Genomic DNA, 17,125 nt, shown 5'->3' with positions numbered 1-17,125 from the left:
ACTGTCTGCATCAGTATGTTCGGTTCGCGGCCCCGGAACAGAACATGTCCTTTTCTTGTCCGCATTACAGACAAGGACAGGACTGATGGGCCAGACGTTCCGTAAAACAAGGAGCGCACGCGGCCGGTATCAGTTTTCTGTGGATCTGCAATTTGCGGACCGCAAGACAATGGCCGTGTGCATGAGCCCTTAACCTGTGGAAATTCCTTAAATGTCTGCAATGTATAACCTTTTGTAAGTGGTATTCTGGGACTGACTGATGACCTAACCTATCAGATTAGTGGGGGTCTGACACCTGGGACCCCACTGTTCAGCAGGGGGGCGCTAGGAGTCAGGCCATTAAACACCCCCCCCCAAACCCCTAACCATCCGATATAGATAGGTCCTGGAAACCCTTCCACTGCCATAAAACCCGCAGTACAGTACCAGCAAAGCATGAGCTTAAGCAAATCTCTGCAGATCTTTTCCGTGTGGATTTCCAAATCCGCAGCATGGCAAATAGGTTTGCGGTTTTAACAGCGGATTTCCAATGGATGCGGCAAACTGCATGTAATCAGCACTTAACACGCTGCTAGAAATTGCGGATCTTGGTGTGGATATGGATGTAGAGAAACCTGCGTGGAAATCCGCGCAGATCGTATGTGTGTTCACCGTCAGTCCTGTGCAGGCGGTCTAAGGCTACCTGCGCACGTTGTGGATCAGGAGCGGAAACGCGCAACAAAATCCACAAGCAGATATTGGAGCAAAACCGCTGAGAAATCCGCAGGGCATGCGCAGGCACCTTTCCTGTCCAGCGCATGCGCAGAAGTGGATCTGTTTATGGGCAGCAGTGGGGTCAGCCATGTATGTAGCATCTTCTAGCTGTATACACAATGGCCAGAAGAGGCGCCCCACCTACTGCCAGCCAGGGGACCTCAAAGACAAACCCCTGTCCAGAGGGACAGAATAGATGGGGTCCGCCGCTGTCAATAAGCCGCTGTTCACACCTGCTTTATAAACACAGGCCCACGTAAAGGCCTCGTTCTAGGAGTACACTGCTAGCGGCGCCAAGAACACAGCGCTGCCTCCGTGACGACGTAAAGCTAAAAGCTGAGCAGTCTCCATGAACCCCGCCTGTACCGGGCCCCGCACCGAACATGTACCCGCTAATCCCGGGAGCTCACCTCACACAGCCGTTCACCAAAGCCGGAAACTAACAGAACAGATTCAAACCCAGCCGCCGCCAGCGCGCGGCCAATCGCGTCCTTTCAATGCGTCACGTGCTCGCCAGGAGGCCGCGCTCTGTTTTAAGCCAATAGAGATACGAGTTCCGAGGATGCGGCCATGTTGTGGATGTCATGCGTTTATGAATTGCCAACCACAGCTGACACGTCTTAAGTCACCCTGAACCTTGCGAGGAATAATAGTATTGCTGGAAGACATTATCATGTGTTAACGCGTTTTCGTACTAAGCGGCTGTATTTTAGCAATTTTACACAGGAGGTGGACAACTAGTAACCGCCGCGTCTCTTGGATACAAACAGAAGGGGGAGGGCCGTTAGCGCATGCCCAGTGCGGCCCTTGTGAAAGGCGTCCTGTTGTCTAGGAGACGGCTGTACACAGGCAGTGTGCTAGCTCCAGTGTGCAGCAGTTTGGCGATCGGCTCCAGTCACCATGATCCCCCCGGCAGATTCCCTCCTCAAGTATGACAACCCGGTGCTGATCAGCAGGAACACGGAGAGGAGATCACCCAAGGTAAGCCTTATACCAGCCATGGGGAAGATGCCACTGCATTAGCTGGCGGGCCAATGCGATAAAACATACACAGGCTAGAGTGTACCCCCTCTTTACACAGATGTGCTTCCCAAAATTAAGCAATTTTAGGTCTACATGTTCATCACTGATGTTTTGCTGCATTTAAATAGGTTTTCCAGTAATTATATATTGATGTAGTGGGGGTGTGACTCCCAGACATGCCCCCTGAGCTGTGATCAGGAGATAGCTGCAGCAGAAAGGACACGCCCCTGAGCTGACAGGGAGAGCGCTGCAGCAGAAAGGACACGCCCCGAGCTACGATATGGATAGTTTCAGCTGAAAGGACACGCCCCTGAGCTGTGATCGGGAGATAGCTGCAGCACAAAGGACACATGTCCCTGAACTGTAATAGAGAGAGAGCTGCATTAGAAAGTACACCCCCCTGAGCTGGGATAGGGAGAGCACTGCAGCAGAAAGGACATGTCCCCTGAACTGTGTGAACTGCAGCACAAGGGCCACCTCCCATGAGAAAGGACACGCCACTGAGCTGTACTAGGAAGATAACTGCAGCAGAAAGGGCATGTCACCTGAGAAAAAAACACAACCCCTGAGCTATGAAAGGGATAGAGAAGCAGCAGAAAGGAAATGCCTTTTTAGAAAGGAAACACCAGCTTGATATAAATCTAGCTACCAGCTTGATATAAATCTAGCAGAGCAATGAAGGGAGATCTCTGGATCCATGTGAGGTACAGGGCTGGGTCTAGCTTTGTTAGAAAGAGATAATCTTGTACTATATGATGTCGGATTTTAATTTTTTACAAGTCCCTCAAGAACAAGCAAATATATATTAATCTGCTCCACTCCTCCTGCTCTATAATATGGTGGTTTCAGAGTGCATTGAATTTTGTGGTGACAGGTCTTCTTTAAAGTCATTAAAATGAAAGCTGATAATTCTGAGGACAAAAAATGTGTAAGCAAGACAGCAAAGCGATCCAGGAACTGGGGAAGGTGTGTGTGTATATGGGGGGGGGGGGGGGAGATAAATAACTGAAGGACAGTGGGCGAAGAAACTCTGTGGTTGTGGACCTCAAATGATGGGAATGAGAGCGTTATGGTACTGAGGGAATGACCTGGAAAGTACATTCCACCACCATGTCTGTTCTCAGGCCAGGGGGTATGAGAAAAAATGTAAGCAACCCTAAGACAGAGCAGCAGGAGAAGCATTGTTAGATTGCTGAATCCAAGTTTCAGTGAGAGCCAGCAGGTTAAGAGAATTAGTAAGAAAGAAGTCACGAATGTAGGAGAGTTTGTTGCACACTGACTGTAGGTTCCAAAGTGCACAGTTAAAAGAGGGGAGAGAAAACATACAATTGTTTGTAAGATTAGCAGGGTTCCTATATGAGATGGAGAAGGGGTTGAAATTAAAGAGGGTGGGCCAGGATTAGGTGAGATATCTCCTGAAGTTAAAAGCAAAAGTATGCAAAGAGCGAATGGTTCTGTAATTTTTAAGGCTACTTTCACATCAGCTTTTTTATTCAGGTTTTGAGATCCAGCAGATGGAATTAAAATGCTTTTTTTGATCAATCCTGCTTCATCTATTATACACAAGGACACCTGTAAAAAAGAAATGTAAGAGGTAATGGTGTCGGTTCAGCAACGTCAAACCAGCTGACAGGTTCCCTTTAATTAGCACCTGTCACTTCTCCTGACATGTCTGTTTTAGCAACTGCTTGCATTCCTCATGTAATGTTATAACTCTATGACGTGCCATGTCTTTATTACTTCTGTTAGAAGTTATATATGAATTACTAGCAGTTTGCATTTAGGCCCAGATGGGAATTACCAGTTGGGGGTGTGTTATTGCCCAGTTTGATGCTATCAAATAAGACTGTGCAGGGACACAAAGTCAAACTGTGCCCCCCCCCCCCCCAAACTGGTAACACCCTTCTGAAACTGCTAGCAATTCATTCATAACTTCTAGCACGAATTATAAAGGAGGGTAGATGCTCCAGAATTGTTATTACACTGGGGAATTCAAGTAATTACTAACACAGAAATGTCAGGAGAGGTGACAGTTTCCCTCGGTTGAGCCCGTACATTGCTTCAGGTGATGAGTATCACTACAGGTCTCTGTGATTAGGATGGCTTCTGAAACTGAAAATCCGTTCCATACACTTTAATGGGGCTCATAGAAATCCATGTGTCGCCGCTAGGCTTGAGTGAGTCAAGCTTCGGACCCAACATAAAGACACACAACGTCTACGCGTTTCAGACCAGGAGTATACAATCCTTAAAAGGGGTTTATCAACTGAGACAATAGGGGGAATATCGCTAGGATATGCCCCCATTGTCTGATAGGTGCGGGTCCTAAACGGAGCCCTGAATGTGGTGGAGGGCACACTGTGTATGCGCAGCCACCCTCCATTCATTTCTATCGGGCCGCCGAAGCAGCTATTTCTGTCGGGCCCATAGAAATAAATGGGAGTGGTGGCTGGTCATGCGCAATGCGCTCCCATTCACTTCTGTGGGGAGAACACGTGGTGGTGGCCGGACTGGTGTCCTCCAGCCACCACTTTGCCCGCTCCATTCTCGATATAGGTGAGGGTCCCAGCAGTGGGACCCGCACCTATAAGACAATGGGGGCATATCCTAGCGTTATGCCCCCACTGTCTCAGATGAGAATACCCCTTCAAAGGATCGTATACTCCTGGTCCAAAACACGTAGTCGCTGTGTATCTTTATTTTGGTTTTTTAACTAAGTAAAGGTCCTCACTTTTATCGGAAGTTGGACTTTCTTCTTGTTTTCTGGATTTCCTGGTGCTGAGTTCCAAGCACTTTCCGTGCCTCTGACTATGATTTCGAACAGGTGAGTGCAGCAATCATACTCTTCAATCTCATTAATGTCCACCTTTAGGGACCCCATGTAGGTAAAGATTGATAAATAATTTTCCATTCTTGTCGTAGAAACATTCTCTTCCCTTATCTCAGTGAACATCTGAAAGACATCATCCTATAAGGATATTTTATTACCTTTCTCCTAGTCCCGTGCTCTGAAAGCCATTCCTCAGCAAACTATTACATCTTCTCCTGTACCACCACCTCCAAAGTCAAAATCCCCTCCTCTAGATGCTTCTAAGCCAGCAGAAGAAATTTTAAATGCCATCCTACCACCCAGGTAAGTTCTTTAATACAGGTACTTTTCCAGAGAGTTCATACACTCATTTTTTCCCATGACTTTGACACCTTAGAGCAGTGGCCTCCAACCATTGGCTTGGGAGACAAATGTGGCTCACGACATACAAAAGGTTGGGGACCTCCACCTAAGAGAAAGCTGTAGTATTTATTACCTTTCTTTGGGGCTCACCTCTACCTATTAGTGTATGCATGGCGTTTTCCTGTAATCTGAATACTGACTCTGCGATCTACAGCCAGAAGCTGCTTTCAGGGGTGTGCACCAACCATTAGATATGGGAGCGGTAATAGGGCCCCCATGGTTGTGCAGGAGCCTCTACTGTTTCTGTATAAAGCCAAAAGAAAAGTACATTGTGCCAAGCTCCATCGGACACATCAGTCAGAGACCGAATGGCAGTGTGTCCTTTTGGCCTCTGACTGGCCGATGTTATATCAGATATCAGTATACTGCAAAGAAACTGTTCCATTCAACAATATCCATTGGAAAACATATACTTTAAAGGCTCTGCACCAGAGGAATGAACAACTACTTCCTCAGGATTTCCTTGTTCTTTCTTTACTACGCCCCCCCATAGTCTGTCAGGAATGGCCCCTATTTTATACTTTCGTATGTATTCCCCCTGTACTCATCTTCAGAATACTATAACTATGGCTTACTTGTTCCTTCTAACAGAGAATGGATGGAGAACAATCAGTTGTGGATCCAGCAGGTGTCAAGCACGCCCAGTACGCGGATAGATGTCGTCCATTTACAGGAAGAGCTGGATGTGAAATTACAGCAAAGACAAGCTCGGGAGACTGGGATCTGTCCTGTGCGCAGAGAGCTCTATTCACAGTGCTTTGGTCAGTTTGTCATCCCTCTGCTCAATGAGTCCACTACAAGCTTGTCCACCTCTGCACTGGAGACTGCATTATTCCATTGGCAGAATCTATTATTTGTGATGGTAGTAAACAGCGCTCCATGCAATGCTATATTTCCCAAAAAAATTACGAACACCTTAGCTGCATCCAATCGACCCTATTAGAAGTCACTGGGGACCATTGAGTTTTGTAGCTTCTATGAAATACAATGCAGATGTGAACATAGCCCAAGAAGGCCTGTGAAGTGTAACCTGGTTGTCCGCAATCAGAGGGACCCAAGATTCCCTAATCTCCTTCACTTCTCTAGGACTTCTGAAACTAGCCTAGTAAGCGTACGCAGCTATTTTCGGAAGTCCCAGAAGAGTGAGTGGAGAGAGTAGGGCAAGCGTGGCCACCTCTCTATTCCTGGTGGTGTTAGACAGGGTCCCGTTTTTGAGGCAGGAGCGAGTGCCAGGGGGAGTTCCTGCACCTATTAGACATTTAGGGCATATCCTGTGGATACATGTGTCCAGATAGGAATAACCCTTCAAATAACATTTTCATGATGAGCGATCGCTTGTCCCTATACAGTGGCAGAGATTGCTGCATGTAATAGCAGCTGTCTCCTCAGCTAACAAGCAGGCGATTGCCGAGAAGGAACGCTTCCTTCCAGACAATTGTCTGCAGGATCTTACGTCGCTATACAGCCTCGAAGGGCTGAGACAGCTTTACAATTCAGATTCCTGCACAGCATGCTGCTAGACATAATGGAACCAAAGGAGCATGTTGTTCAGCAACTGCGAGGGAAGGGATCCAAATGAGCTCTTAACAAGCTCTGCCTCTAATACCACCAGATGTAAGACAGCTATCCTAGAAGTCAATGTCTGACCCTTCAATATCAGATCGGTGGGGGCCCGACACCCCCACGATCAGCTGTTTGATGAGAACGCAGCGTTTGTGTGAGTGCTGCCTCCTCTTCACTATTTAGCTGCCCGACATCCCCAAACGCTTCCTTCCTCTGCTCCTCCCCAGTGAAGTGAATGGGACGAGGCAGTGCTCACACAAGCGCTGCGTTCTCTTCATACAGCTGATCGGCGGAGGTGCTGGGAGTCAGGCCCCCACCGATCTGATATTGATGACCTATCCTGAGGAGAGGTCATCAATATGGAAACTGCCCACAGATGTTACAGCTGTGCCTGTAGAGGTCTCATAAATGCTCGATTGGCAATAAATCTGGTGACCGGGCAGGCCAAGGAAGTGTTGCAATCTAGCAAAGAAGCTCTGCCATGAGAGAAAACACATGTGGATGTCCTGCACATATCGTTGAGCTGTTAGTGCTCCTCGTATTGCTACTACTGGAGGGGGGGGTACTGTGATATGTGATGGATGCCCAGATCATATGCCAGTGTGTCACTCCACAGCAAAGGTAGGATTCAAGCACCACGAGACCTCCATACTCAAACCCGATCCCAAATAGAACCTGGATTCGTCACTAAAGACGATATTGTTCCAGTCTGTAGCTATCCAGGTTTTCATACACAACACCACTGCAAATGAAGGTGACGGTGGCTGGCTTTCAATGACAGGACATGCAATGAGCGCCGTGACATCAAATTTCATTTAACAAAGTGCCTGAAAATGGTCCAGCCTTAGACAGGGATATGTTGTGAAGGTGCCATCTGTATCTGGATGGTGGTTATGAAACTGTGGGAGCTGCTTGTGCTTGTCGGCGAATCAAATAATCCTCTCTGCTGGTGGTGAAGTACACTACCCAAAAGTAGCTTCTGAGAGCCTTTTTATAGGGCAGTGGCCAGCAGGGAAGCATTTTTACGCCCTCTTGTGGCAAGACCCAGTGTCTAAACAGATCACACCTGTAATCATTTATATATCTGCCTGAGAGATAACTGCATTTCTATCTGGGTGCCTTATTGTTTTTTGTCAATGAGTGTGCGTACATATGTATAGTATATATATATATATATATATATATAAACCAAAAGAGTAACAGCAGCACAGTGAAAAAGTAGTAGTTAGGGTGCAAATCCACTGAAAAGGTGGACAACCTTTCCTCCAATGTAGTATATCCAAAGAATAGGCAGCACTCCAAATGTTTATTCCCAGGCATCACCCTTGGGCCATCACATTTGGAGTGCTGCCTATTCTTTGGATATACTATATATATATTTGAAATGAGTTCATGATATATTTTTCTTTTTCATGCCTGTAGATGAGCTTATCAGACAGGTGACCATCAACTGTGCCGAGCGGGGTGTCTTACTGCTGAGGGTGCGTGATGAAATACACATGACCATCTCTGCATACCAGACGCTATATGAAAGCAGCGTGGCTTTTGGGATGAGGAAGGCGTTACAGGCAGAACAAGGCAAATCAGACATAGAGAAAAGGGTAGGTTGCCTCTGATTATTGGTTTTTAACCTACTAACTATTTAATTATAACTTAGCCTGCTCCAACATGTTGTACGTCATTATTTTCCGCTCTTAGCTCTTCTTCAGTAAGCCACTAGCTTAAATTTCCTTTCTATTGCGTAAAGTCTTCGTAAATCCAAAATCTCAAACTTACTTAGTGACCTCAAGTTTCCTTAGGATTACATTAATGTAAAAAACAGCTCCCCGTTATAAGGGCTCATGCACACAAACGTATTTTCTTTCCGCTTCCGCTCCGTTTTTTTTGCGGACCGTATGTGGAACCATTCACTTCAATGGGGCTGTAGAAAATACAGAAGTTACTCCATGTGCATTCCGTTTCCGTTTGTCCGCATGGCCGTTCCGCAAAAAAGTAGTGCATGTCCTATTATTGTCCGCAAATCATGGTCCAAGGCCCCATTCAAGTCAAGGGGTCCGCAAAAAATACAGAACGCACAAGGAACAAATCCGTATTTTGCGGATCCATACTGTAGAAATTCTATGCCTAGCCCATATTGCTTATGTGTTTGGTGATTAGTAAGTTACTGTTTCTGTATACGATCCGCAAAAAACGGATCAAATACGGAAACCATATGGATATGTTTTGTGCAATAACGGAACAAAAGAGGACTTAAATCAGAGAGAAAATAACTCAGATACGGAACAACGGATCAGTGAAAAACGGACTGCAAAACAACAACGGTCGTGTGCATGAGCCCTAAGTCTGAATAAACTGGCCATACACAATAGATAACAGTTGTCTGAACCTGCCAATTTCAGCAGGATTACCAACAACCTAATTTCAGGGCTACTCTTCCCTGGGAGAAGATGTCAGGGGGAAAGAAGGATCAGCATGCTGGATTGTATTATTCTTTGTTTCCTCTCCCACTGAAATAAGTATGCACCAGTTTCACCACCTGGATAAAAATGTACAATTGTAATCATTCTGACAGGTTAAAGGGGTTTTCCCATCTCAGACAATGGGGGCATATCGCTAGGATATGCCCCCATTGTATGATAGGTGCGGGCCCCCATTGTGTGATAGGTGCAGGTCCCACAATAAGAACGGAGCCAGGAAAGGAACGGAGGGCGCACTGCGCATGCGCAGCTGCCCTCCATTCATTTCTATGGGGCTGCCGAAAATAGCCAAGCGCTGGCTCGGCCATTGCCGTCTGCCCCATAGAAATGAATGGGAGCATGGGCCGCGCATGCGCGGTGTGCTCCCATTCACTTCTATGGGAGCAGCGTTTGGTGGTGGACGGACCCCGGGAAATCCAGGGTCCTCCAGCCACAGCGCTCCCCGCTCATCCTAGCGATATGCCCCCATTGTCTGAGATGGGAATACCCCTTTAAAGGGGTTCTCTGGGAATTAAGAAAATGAAAATACTTAAATATTCATTTATTATAAATATATTCTAAAATACCTTTCATTATTTATAATGTCTCGTTTTGTCTGTGGAGCAATCATCAGGGGAAACAAAATGGCTGCTGTCCCATAAGTTCACACAATACCTGTCCTGATCACACATGAGGACAAGTTACTTCACAACACTGAGGTAAAGAGCTGCCTCCTCATCCTCCTCTCTACTTGTCAGGAATTATGATTCTGAATACAGATAAGATCTTCAGCTGAATCTCTGGGGAATTTAGTTCATGAGAAGACATGAAGTACAGAGAGGACGGACAGGCTGTGGTAATGTAGACTGCATACAAGAGCTGCTGCTCATTAGCCACACCTCAGCCTCCTCTCATGTCTCATCATCTTCTCCATTCCCACAGATTCACCTGTATTCAGGATCATGATTCCTGACAAGCAGAGCAGAGAGGAGGATGAGACAGCATTATGGCTCATTGTGGTGAAGTAACTGTGTGATTAGGACAGGTTTTGTGTGTACTGATAGGACAGCGCCCATTTTATTTCTCCTAATGATTGCTCCTAGACAAAACAAGCCATTCTAAGTAATGAAAGGTATTTGTGAATATATTTATTATAAAATAATATTTAAGTATTTCATATTTTTTTTATTCCTGGAGAACCCCTTTAAGTAGATGACAGATTACACCAAGCGATTTTCGGTTTTTTACCCCTGGCCTTCCCAGAGCCAAATAGTTTTTTTTCTTCCATTCACATAAACATATGAAGGCTTGATTTTGGGGGGGGGGGGGGGGCAATTTGTACCTTATAATGACATGATTTTATATTGTATATAATTTAGTGAGAAGCTGGAAAAAAATTCCAAATAGGGTTGCCTGTGTTGTTTTTACAGTGTTTTGCAGTAAAACTAACCTGTTACTGTCATTATCCGGGTCAGTACAATTACATTGATACCATATTTGTATAGTTTTTCATGTGTTTTAATACTTTAAAAAAATAAAAGTTTTTTTTTCTTTACATCACCATATTCTAAATTGCTCCGATGCTCAAGTCAGGGGGGCTGCCTGGTTGAAAATGGAGGTATGTCCGGGTTCAGCTCTGAACCCGGACAACCCCTTTAAAGAGAAGACTTGTGCTGTACATATATGTCATTAATATATTTTTTGCCAAGTGTTGTATACAGTAAAGCATAGCGGGACATTTAGATGGGACTGAGCTGTACAAAGGCTATGTGACTGATGAGCACATGCAGAATAGGCTGCAGAGATCAACCGAGTGCCGCAGCCTCTTCAAACAGCTGAGTGGTGGGGGCGCTGAGAGTTGGACCCCACCAATATGATATTGATGATCTATCCTAAGGAAAGATGATCAATATTTAAAGGGCATCTGTCAGCAGATTTGTATCTATGGAACTGGCTGACCTGTTACATGTGCTCTTGACAGCTGAAGGCATCTGTGTTGGTCCCAAGTTCATATGTGCCCTCATTGCTGAGAAAAAGGATGTTTTAATATATGCAAATGAGCTTCTTGGAGCAACAGGGGCATTGACATTACACCTAGAGGCTCTGCTCGCTCTACAACTGCCACACCCTCTCAAATTTGATTGACAGGTCCCAGCAGTGTAAATGTCTTCACGCCTGGCCCTGTCAAACAAAGTGGAGAGGGTGCAGCAGTTGAAGAGAGAGCAGAGCCTGTAGGTGTAATGGCAACACCCACATTGTTCCTAGAGGCTCATTTGCATATATTAAAATAATATTTTTCTCAGCAATACGGGCACATATGCACATGGGACCAACGCAGAAGCCTTCAGCTGCCAAGCGCACATGCAGCAGATCAGGCAGTTTCGTAGGTACAAATCTGCTGAGAGATAAGTTCCTGCAAAGGCGTGCTGTGTCTGTTGTCTGCCAGTGTACTGACCTTCTGCCTGTTTACTGTATTCTGATCCACCACCACCTGACCTGTCTGATCTCTGTATTGATCCTATGCTGCCTGCCCTGACCTCAGACCAGTTTCCGTATTGCATACACTCCACCAGCCCTGACCTTGGCCTGTCCCCGACTACGATTCTGCCTGACCATTCGGTTCCCTGACCATGGTGGATCAGCTGTTAACCACACAGAGACTACTCCAGGAGGTAGTGGCCTGGTGGATCCCCTGCAGCGAAGTCCAGATCCCTGTACAGTGGTTAAAAGGGGAATATCAGGGGACTGCCAGGATAACAACCAAAGCCATATATGTTGGTTAACACAGCGGTTACACACCCACTGTCCATAACAAAACTGAGGGGATCCTAGACAAAGTCCTGCCCAGTCCATAAAAGTAATCTGTCCTTAGAAGCAGCACTGGATTCACACATATTTGGGGCAGTTTCTGATGCAGTTCCCGTTTTTATTAGTGAAACACAGGATCCCCCTCGGTTTATGGCATATTGCCAGGTGCATGGTCCCTTCTCTGGGACATACTTCTATCTCAAGAATTGGGACCCTGAAGTGAACGGCGAGCTAGCCGTGCATGCATGGTCACCCTCTATTCACCACTATAGAACTTCCAAAAATAGCTGAGCACTGGCTCAGTGAATGGAGAGTACGCACAAAACAAAATGGTTTTCATATTTGGTGTGAAAGAACTCCACTGGCCTGCGTCGAGCTCAGTCTACAATCCCAAGGAACATGTTTGGCATTAAAGGGCAATGGCGGGCAGGGCAACTACCTTTGCTTCCAACATGCCTAAATAGTCACAAATCCACTCATCCTAGCCTCAAAATCCAGTGGAATGTTGCCTATCTTTTTTTGTTATGTCTAGCATTGCTATGAAATAGCAAATTGTTATATGTTACAGTTTTAATAATGTCCACTAGATGGTGGTAGAGTTCTGCCTGCCCACAGGATGAAGAAGAGCCCAAAACTTCAAAGCAGTTAAACTTTTTATTTTGATGGGCTGCATACAACTCAACATTTTAGCATTTTATGTTTGAAAGAGTAATGCAGCCCATACATATTAGCTGTCAGACAGCTATCTCCCCCAAATTTCCATACACATGTATGCTTGGTTCGGCTGTGCGTGCTTGTGAGGTCAATGATGAAATCCAAAAGCCAGATCCTTCTGCCGTTGGGGAGAGTCTGGAGGCCCCCACCCACATTGAATGGTCAGCTGGTTCTGCCAACATCTAAATGTCCAGCTTTACATTTATAGGGACCGTGTCAGTATAAATTACAGCATCAGTGTGATGTCCTGATAGAGTTACACTAATGGTGTGATTGGATCTGCCAAGTCACATGGCACATCACATGTCCTTACCAGCTAATCAGTAGCCCTGAATGGGATCATGTGATATAAAATTCATTAGTCACACACTGCAGCATGTAATCCTTGTCATGGCTGCCAACATGATCTAAATGACACTTTGCATCAATGTCCATATCTCCGCCACTATTCAAAGTCCTGGATCGTAATGTAGATAAAAAGTATAGAATATGCCATAAAAATCTGATAGATGCTTTACGTATACCTATATTGATAACGGAATTTCCCCGACCCCTCCTTCTCCTTGGTGGGCACAGACACCACCCCACTCACCCTCCTGCTTTCTGTCTGTTGGCCCGGACCTGCTGGTCTTCCTCAGCTTCCTTGCGGCGGGCCCAGCTGCCAGAGTCAACTGACTCATCTCCCTTGTTGGCAAGACCTTTCCCTGTGCCTTCCTCTGGCTCCTAAAGGGCCAGTATGTGCACCCTAATTCACACCAGCTTATGGCTGGCCACCTTTAGGTACTTAAGGCACCTTCCCTTATGGGAGGGTGCCTGAGCAATAGGCTGTCTAGCTTGTTAGTTCCCTGCTAAGGTGTGCTGTATCCATTTGTCTGACCATGTACTGCATCCTGTCTGATTCCTGGATTCTGACCATCTGCTGCCTGACCTGACCTGTGTCTGACCTCCGTTTTAACACTTTGGTCTCTGCTGGTTTTCGCGTGGCAAAAACTGCATATAATACACAGAAAAAAACTGAAACACAGTAAAAATAGCAGTAGATTTTTCTTCTGTATTTTCAGGTACCCTTCAATGCTTGCCAGGTACAGCTTTGTACTTTTAGTAGTGGCTGCGCCTGGTGTTACAGTTCACTACAGTTTTGTCTCATTCACGTGAGTAGGTCTGAATAGTAATACCAGACACAGCCATTATCACAAGTATGGTAAGCAGTAAAGGGGCCATGGAGTGCTGAAGCCCTTTCAGCCTTTGGGCAGGGGTGCCAAGAATTGGATCCCGACAACCTAATATTGATGACCTATCTTAAGGATAGGCCATCAGTTTTGAAGTCCCAGATAACTGGTTTTCAGTAAAGGTGTAATCTTTTTACAGTAAATGAGGGTATCTCTAAGATGCTTTAATAACTCTTACAGGCAGGTTATCTCTAAGATGCTTTAATAACTCTTACAGGCTTATAGGCAGAGAATTGCTCCTAGAATGTACACCAAATCATATATCCATATAGCCTATAATGGAGCAATCATTTGTCCTTTTGGCAAATGTCTTGCCAGCAGTGATGGCCAGTTTGTATTGTTCGCCCGCGAACATATGCGGGCTGCCATCTTTTTTCACAAGTCTGGCGAGGCACAGGTAAGCCCTTGCCTGTGCCTGTGCGCGAGCTGGTCTGAAAACAAGTGCAGTCAGCGGGAGCAGGCAGTTCCGAGAACAGCCCGATGAAGGCCCCCGGTGGCTGTTCTCGGAACTGCCTGCTCCCGCTGACTGCACTTGTTTTCAGACCGGCTCGCGCACAGGTAAGGGCTTACCTGTGCCTCGCCAGACTTGTGAAAAAAGATGGCAGCCCGCATATGTTCGCGGGCGAACAATGCAAACTGGCCATCACTGGTGGCCAGTATACATCAACATACTGTACAGACACATATAGTGAACTACATTCTCCAATAGAAAAGAGAGGTGCGTATGGCATGCAGTCACACATGGGACACACCAAACATGGTGTGAACAGGGGCTAAGCTAGTCAAATATAACCACCGGTTGTACAGCGACATGACTATAGCACCAGTTAGGTGACAGAACACATGCTTGCCTATGGTATCCCAATTTGCAGTTGTAGAAGCCATCGAAGAGGTGTTCTTGTCCCCTCCAGCTAACTGTTATTAGTTCATCAGATGTGATTCCGTAATTTGGAAACTTTGATGGAGCTATGAAGTTAAACTCGCCACATTGGCGTGTAGAATGAGTGATCAGCTGTCACCGTGTCACAAACAAAGCAGTTCTTCAAGCAAACTCTTCCAGCCCCTTCAGCGTCAGACAGCCACCATGTCTAATCCTTCTGGTTAAGTGCTGTGAATCTCCGCATGTAAAGCCAGGATCTGGAATATTAACTTCTTCAACCATAGCTAATACACAATGAAATTGCCTTTTCTATGCTCTAAAACGGTTCCATATCTCAACACTGACTTCATAGCTTTAGCATAGAATGGTCATTGCCTTAAACATGATTTCATTTCTTTTTTAACCAATTTTATACCTGAATCTCTAATTTCATGGTCGACAAACTTGGATTTTAATCACATTATCAAAGTTTTATAAATATGAAACAGCACTGGAACGGCTTTTTAGAAAATTGCCAAGCAGTTCTAAACAAATTGCATCCTGGATAGATGGTTGTGGGTGGGATTTTTTTTCTTTCCTGCCGTTAACACATCATTGGCTAATATGATTCAAGAGGCAGAAATGACATTAACTGTCTACTAGAGAGGAACCATGACCGCCGCTGTCTCCACGAATGTTCATTTTCCGATTAGCCTTCTAATACTATTAAAGTGCAATGTCCAGAAATAGGGTCTGAGCAGATGTGGAGAAGCTAGGCATTAAGGTGTCCTATCAGCCACAGTAGTAGCGTTGTGCCAGCTGCCATTTGTCTCCACATCGCAGGACAAGTCATGGCGCGGTAATCCGGCTGATTAATGATATCTGAATGTAAAGGAGGATTAGGGTTATTGATTGATGTAGCTCCAACATAGTGTGCAACAATGTACAAAGAATATACAGTGCCTTGCAAAAGTATTCACCCCCCCTTGACTTTTTTTGTATTTTGGTGCCTCACAACCTGGAATTAACATGGATTGTTTGAGGATTTGCATCATTTAATTGACAGTTTAATGCCCACAACTTTGAAGATGTTTTTTTTTTTATTGTGAAGCAAATAAGACAAAATAAAAGAAAAAAAGTCAATGTGCATAACTATTCACCCCCCTAAAGTCAATACTTTGTAGAGCCACCTTTTTCTCCAAGTTGCTTTGGATAAGTCTCTATGAGCTTGCCACATCTTACCACTGGGATTTTTGCCCATTCCTCCTTGCAAAACTGCTCCAGCTCCTTCAAGTTGAATGCTTTGCGCTTGTGAACAGCAATCTTTAAGTCTGATAACAGATTTTCTATTGGATTGAGATCCGGTCTTTGACTAGGCTATTCCAACACATTTACATGTTTCCCCTTAAACCACTAAAGTGTTGCTTTAGCAGTGTGTTTGGGGTCATTGTCCTGCTGGAAGGTGACCCTCCGTCCTAGCCTCAAATCACGCACAGAGTGGTACAGGTTTTGCTCAAGAATATCCCTGTATTTAGCACCATCCATCTTTGCCTCAACTCTGACCATTTTCCCAGTCCTGGCTGCTGAAAAACATCCCCACAGCATGATGCTGTCACCACCATGTTTCACTGTGGGGATGGTGTTCTTTGTGTGATGTGATGTGTTGGGTTTGCGCCAGACAGAGTTTTCTTTGATGGCCGAAAAGTTCAATTTTATTCTCATCAGACCAGAGCACCTTCCACCATACATTTTAGGAGTATCCCACATGCCTTTTCCCAAACTCACAACGTGCCTTTTTATTTTTATCTGAAAGTAATGGCTCTCTTCTGGCCACTCTGCCATAAAGCCCAACTCTATGGAGCGTACGGCTTATTGTCGTCCTATGTACAGATACTCCAGTCTCTGCTGTGGAACTCTGCAGCTCCTCCAGGGTTACCTTAGGTCTCTGTGCTGCCTCTCTGATTAATGCCCTCCTTGCCCGGTCCGTGAGTTTTGGTGGGCATTGTCCCTTACTTGTTTGGAGAGTTCCTTGGTCTTCATGGCAGTGTTTAGTTAGTGATGCCTCTTGCTTAGGTGTTGCAACCTCTGGGGCCTTTCAAAAAAGGTATGTATATGTAATGACAGATCATGTAACACTTACATTGCACACAGGTGGACATCATTTCACTAATTATGTGACTTCTGAAGGTAATTGGTTGCATCAGAGCTTTTTATGGGCTTCCTAACAAAGGGGGTGAATACATACGCACAGGCCAGTTTTCTGTTTTCTATTTCTGAACAATAGTTTTATTTATATATTTTTCTCATTTCACTTCACCAACTTAGACTATTGTGTTCTGATCCATCACATAAAATTCAGATTAACAAAACATTGAACTTAAAGGGGTTCTGCACTTTGTTTTAACTGATCTATCCTTTGGATAGATAATCCGCTTCTGATCGTCGGGGGTCCGACACCCGGGACTCCCGCCGATCAGCTGTTTGAGAG

General features: G+C 45.4%; 2 protein-coding genes across 5 annotated transcripts in view; one reads left to right on the top strand and one right to left on the bottom strand.

Moving 5' to 3' along the window:
• Window positions 1–1,232, bottom strand: part of CDCA8 (cell division cycle associated 8) — a 55,084-nt gene extending 53,852 nt beyond the window's left edge. Inside the window, exon 1 of one of the 4 annotated variants that reach the window (XM_040421911.1) lies at window positions 1,164–1,232. The gene's annotated coding sequence lies outside the window, so the exon portion shown is untranslated. Of the gene's footprint in view, window positions 1–1,142 lie in introns of all 4 variants that reach the window. The other 3 variants (XM_040421914.1, XM_040421915.1, XM_040421913.1) reach the window with 3 other exon arrangements.
• A 212-nt stretch (window positions 1,233–1,444) lies between these two features.
• The window catches only part of DNALI1 (dynein axonemal light intermediate chain 1), a 31,875-nt gene continuing 16,194 nt past the window's right edge, over window positions 1,445–17,125 (top strand). The window contains exons 1-4 of the mRNA XM_040421910.1: window positions 1,445–1,734; window positions 4,776–4,909; window positions 5,600–5,769; window positions 7,994–8,172. Of these exons, the coding sequence (XP_040277844.1) occupies window positions 1,654–1,734; window positions 4,776–4,909; window positions 5,600–5,769; window positions 7,994–8,172 (564 nt within the window). The 5' untranslated portion in view covers window positions 1,445–1,653. The remainder of the gene's footprint in view (window positions 1,735–4,775; window positions 4,910–5,599; window positions 5,770–7,993; window positions 8,173–17,125) is intronic.

This window comes from Bufo bufo, chromosome 3 (genome assembly GCF_905171765.1).
Source record: "Bufo bufo chromosome 3, aBufBuf1.1, whole genome shotgun sequence".
Taxonomy (NCBI): domain Eukaryota; kingdom Metazoa; phylum Chordata; class Amphibia; order Anura; family Bufonidae; genus Bufo; species Bufo bufo.
The sequence above is the reverse complement of the archived record's forward strand: the minus strand, read 5'-3'. Positions and strand labels throughout refer to the sequence as shown.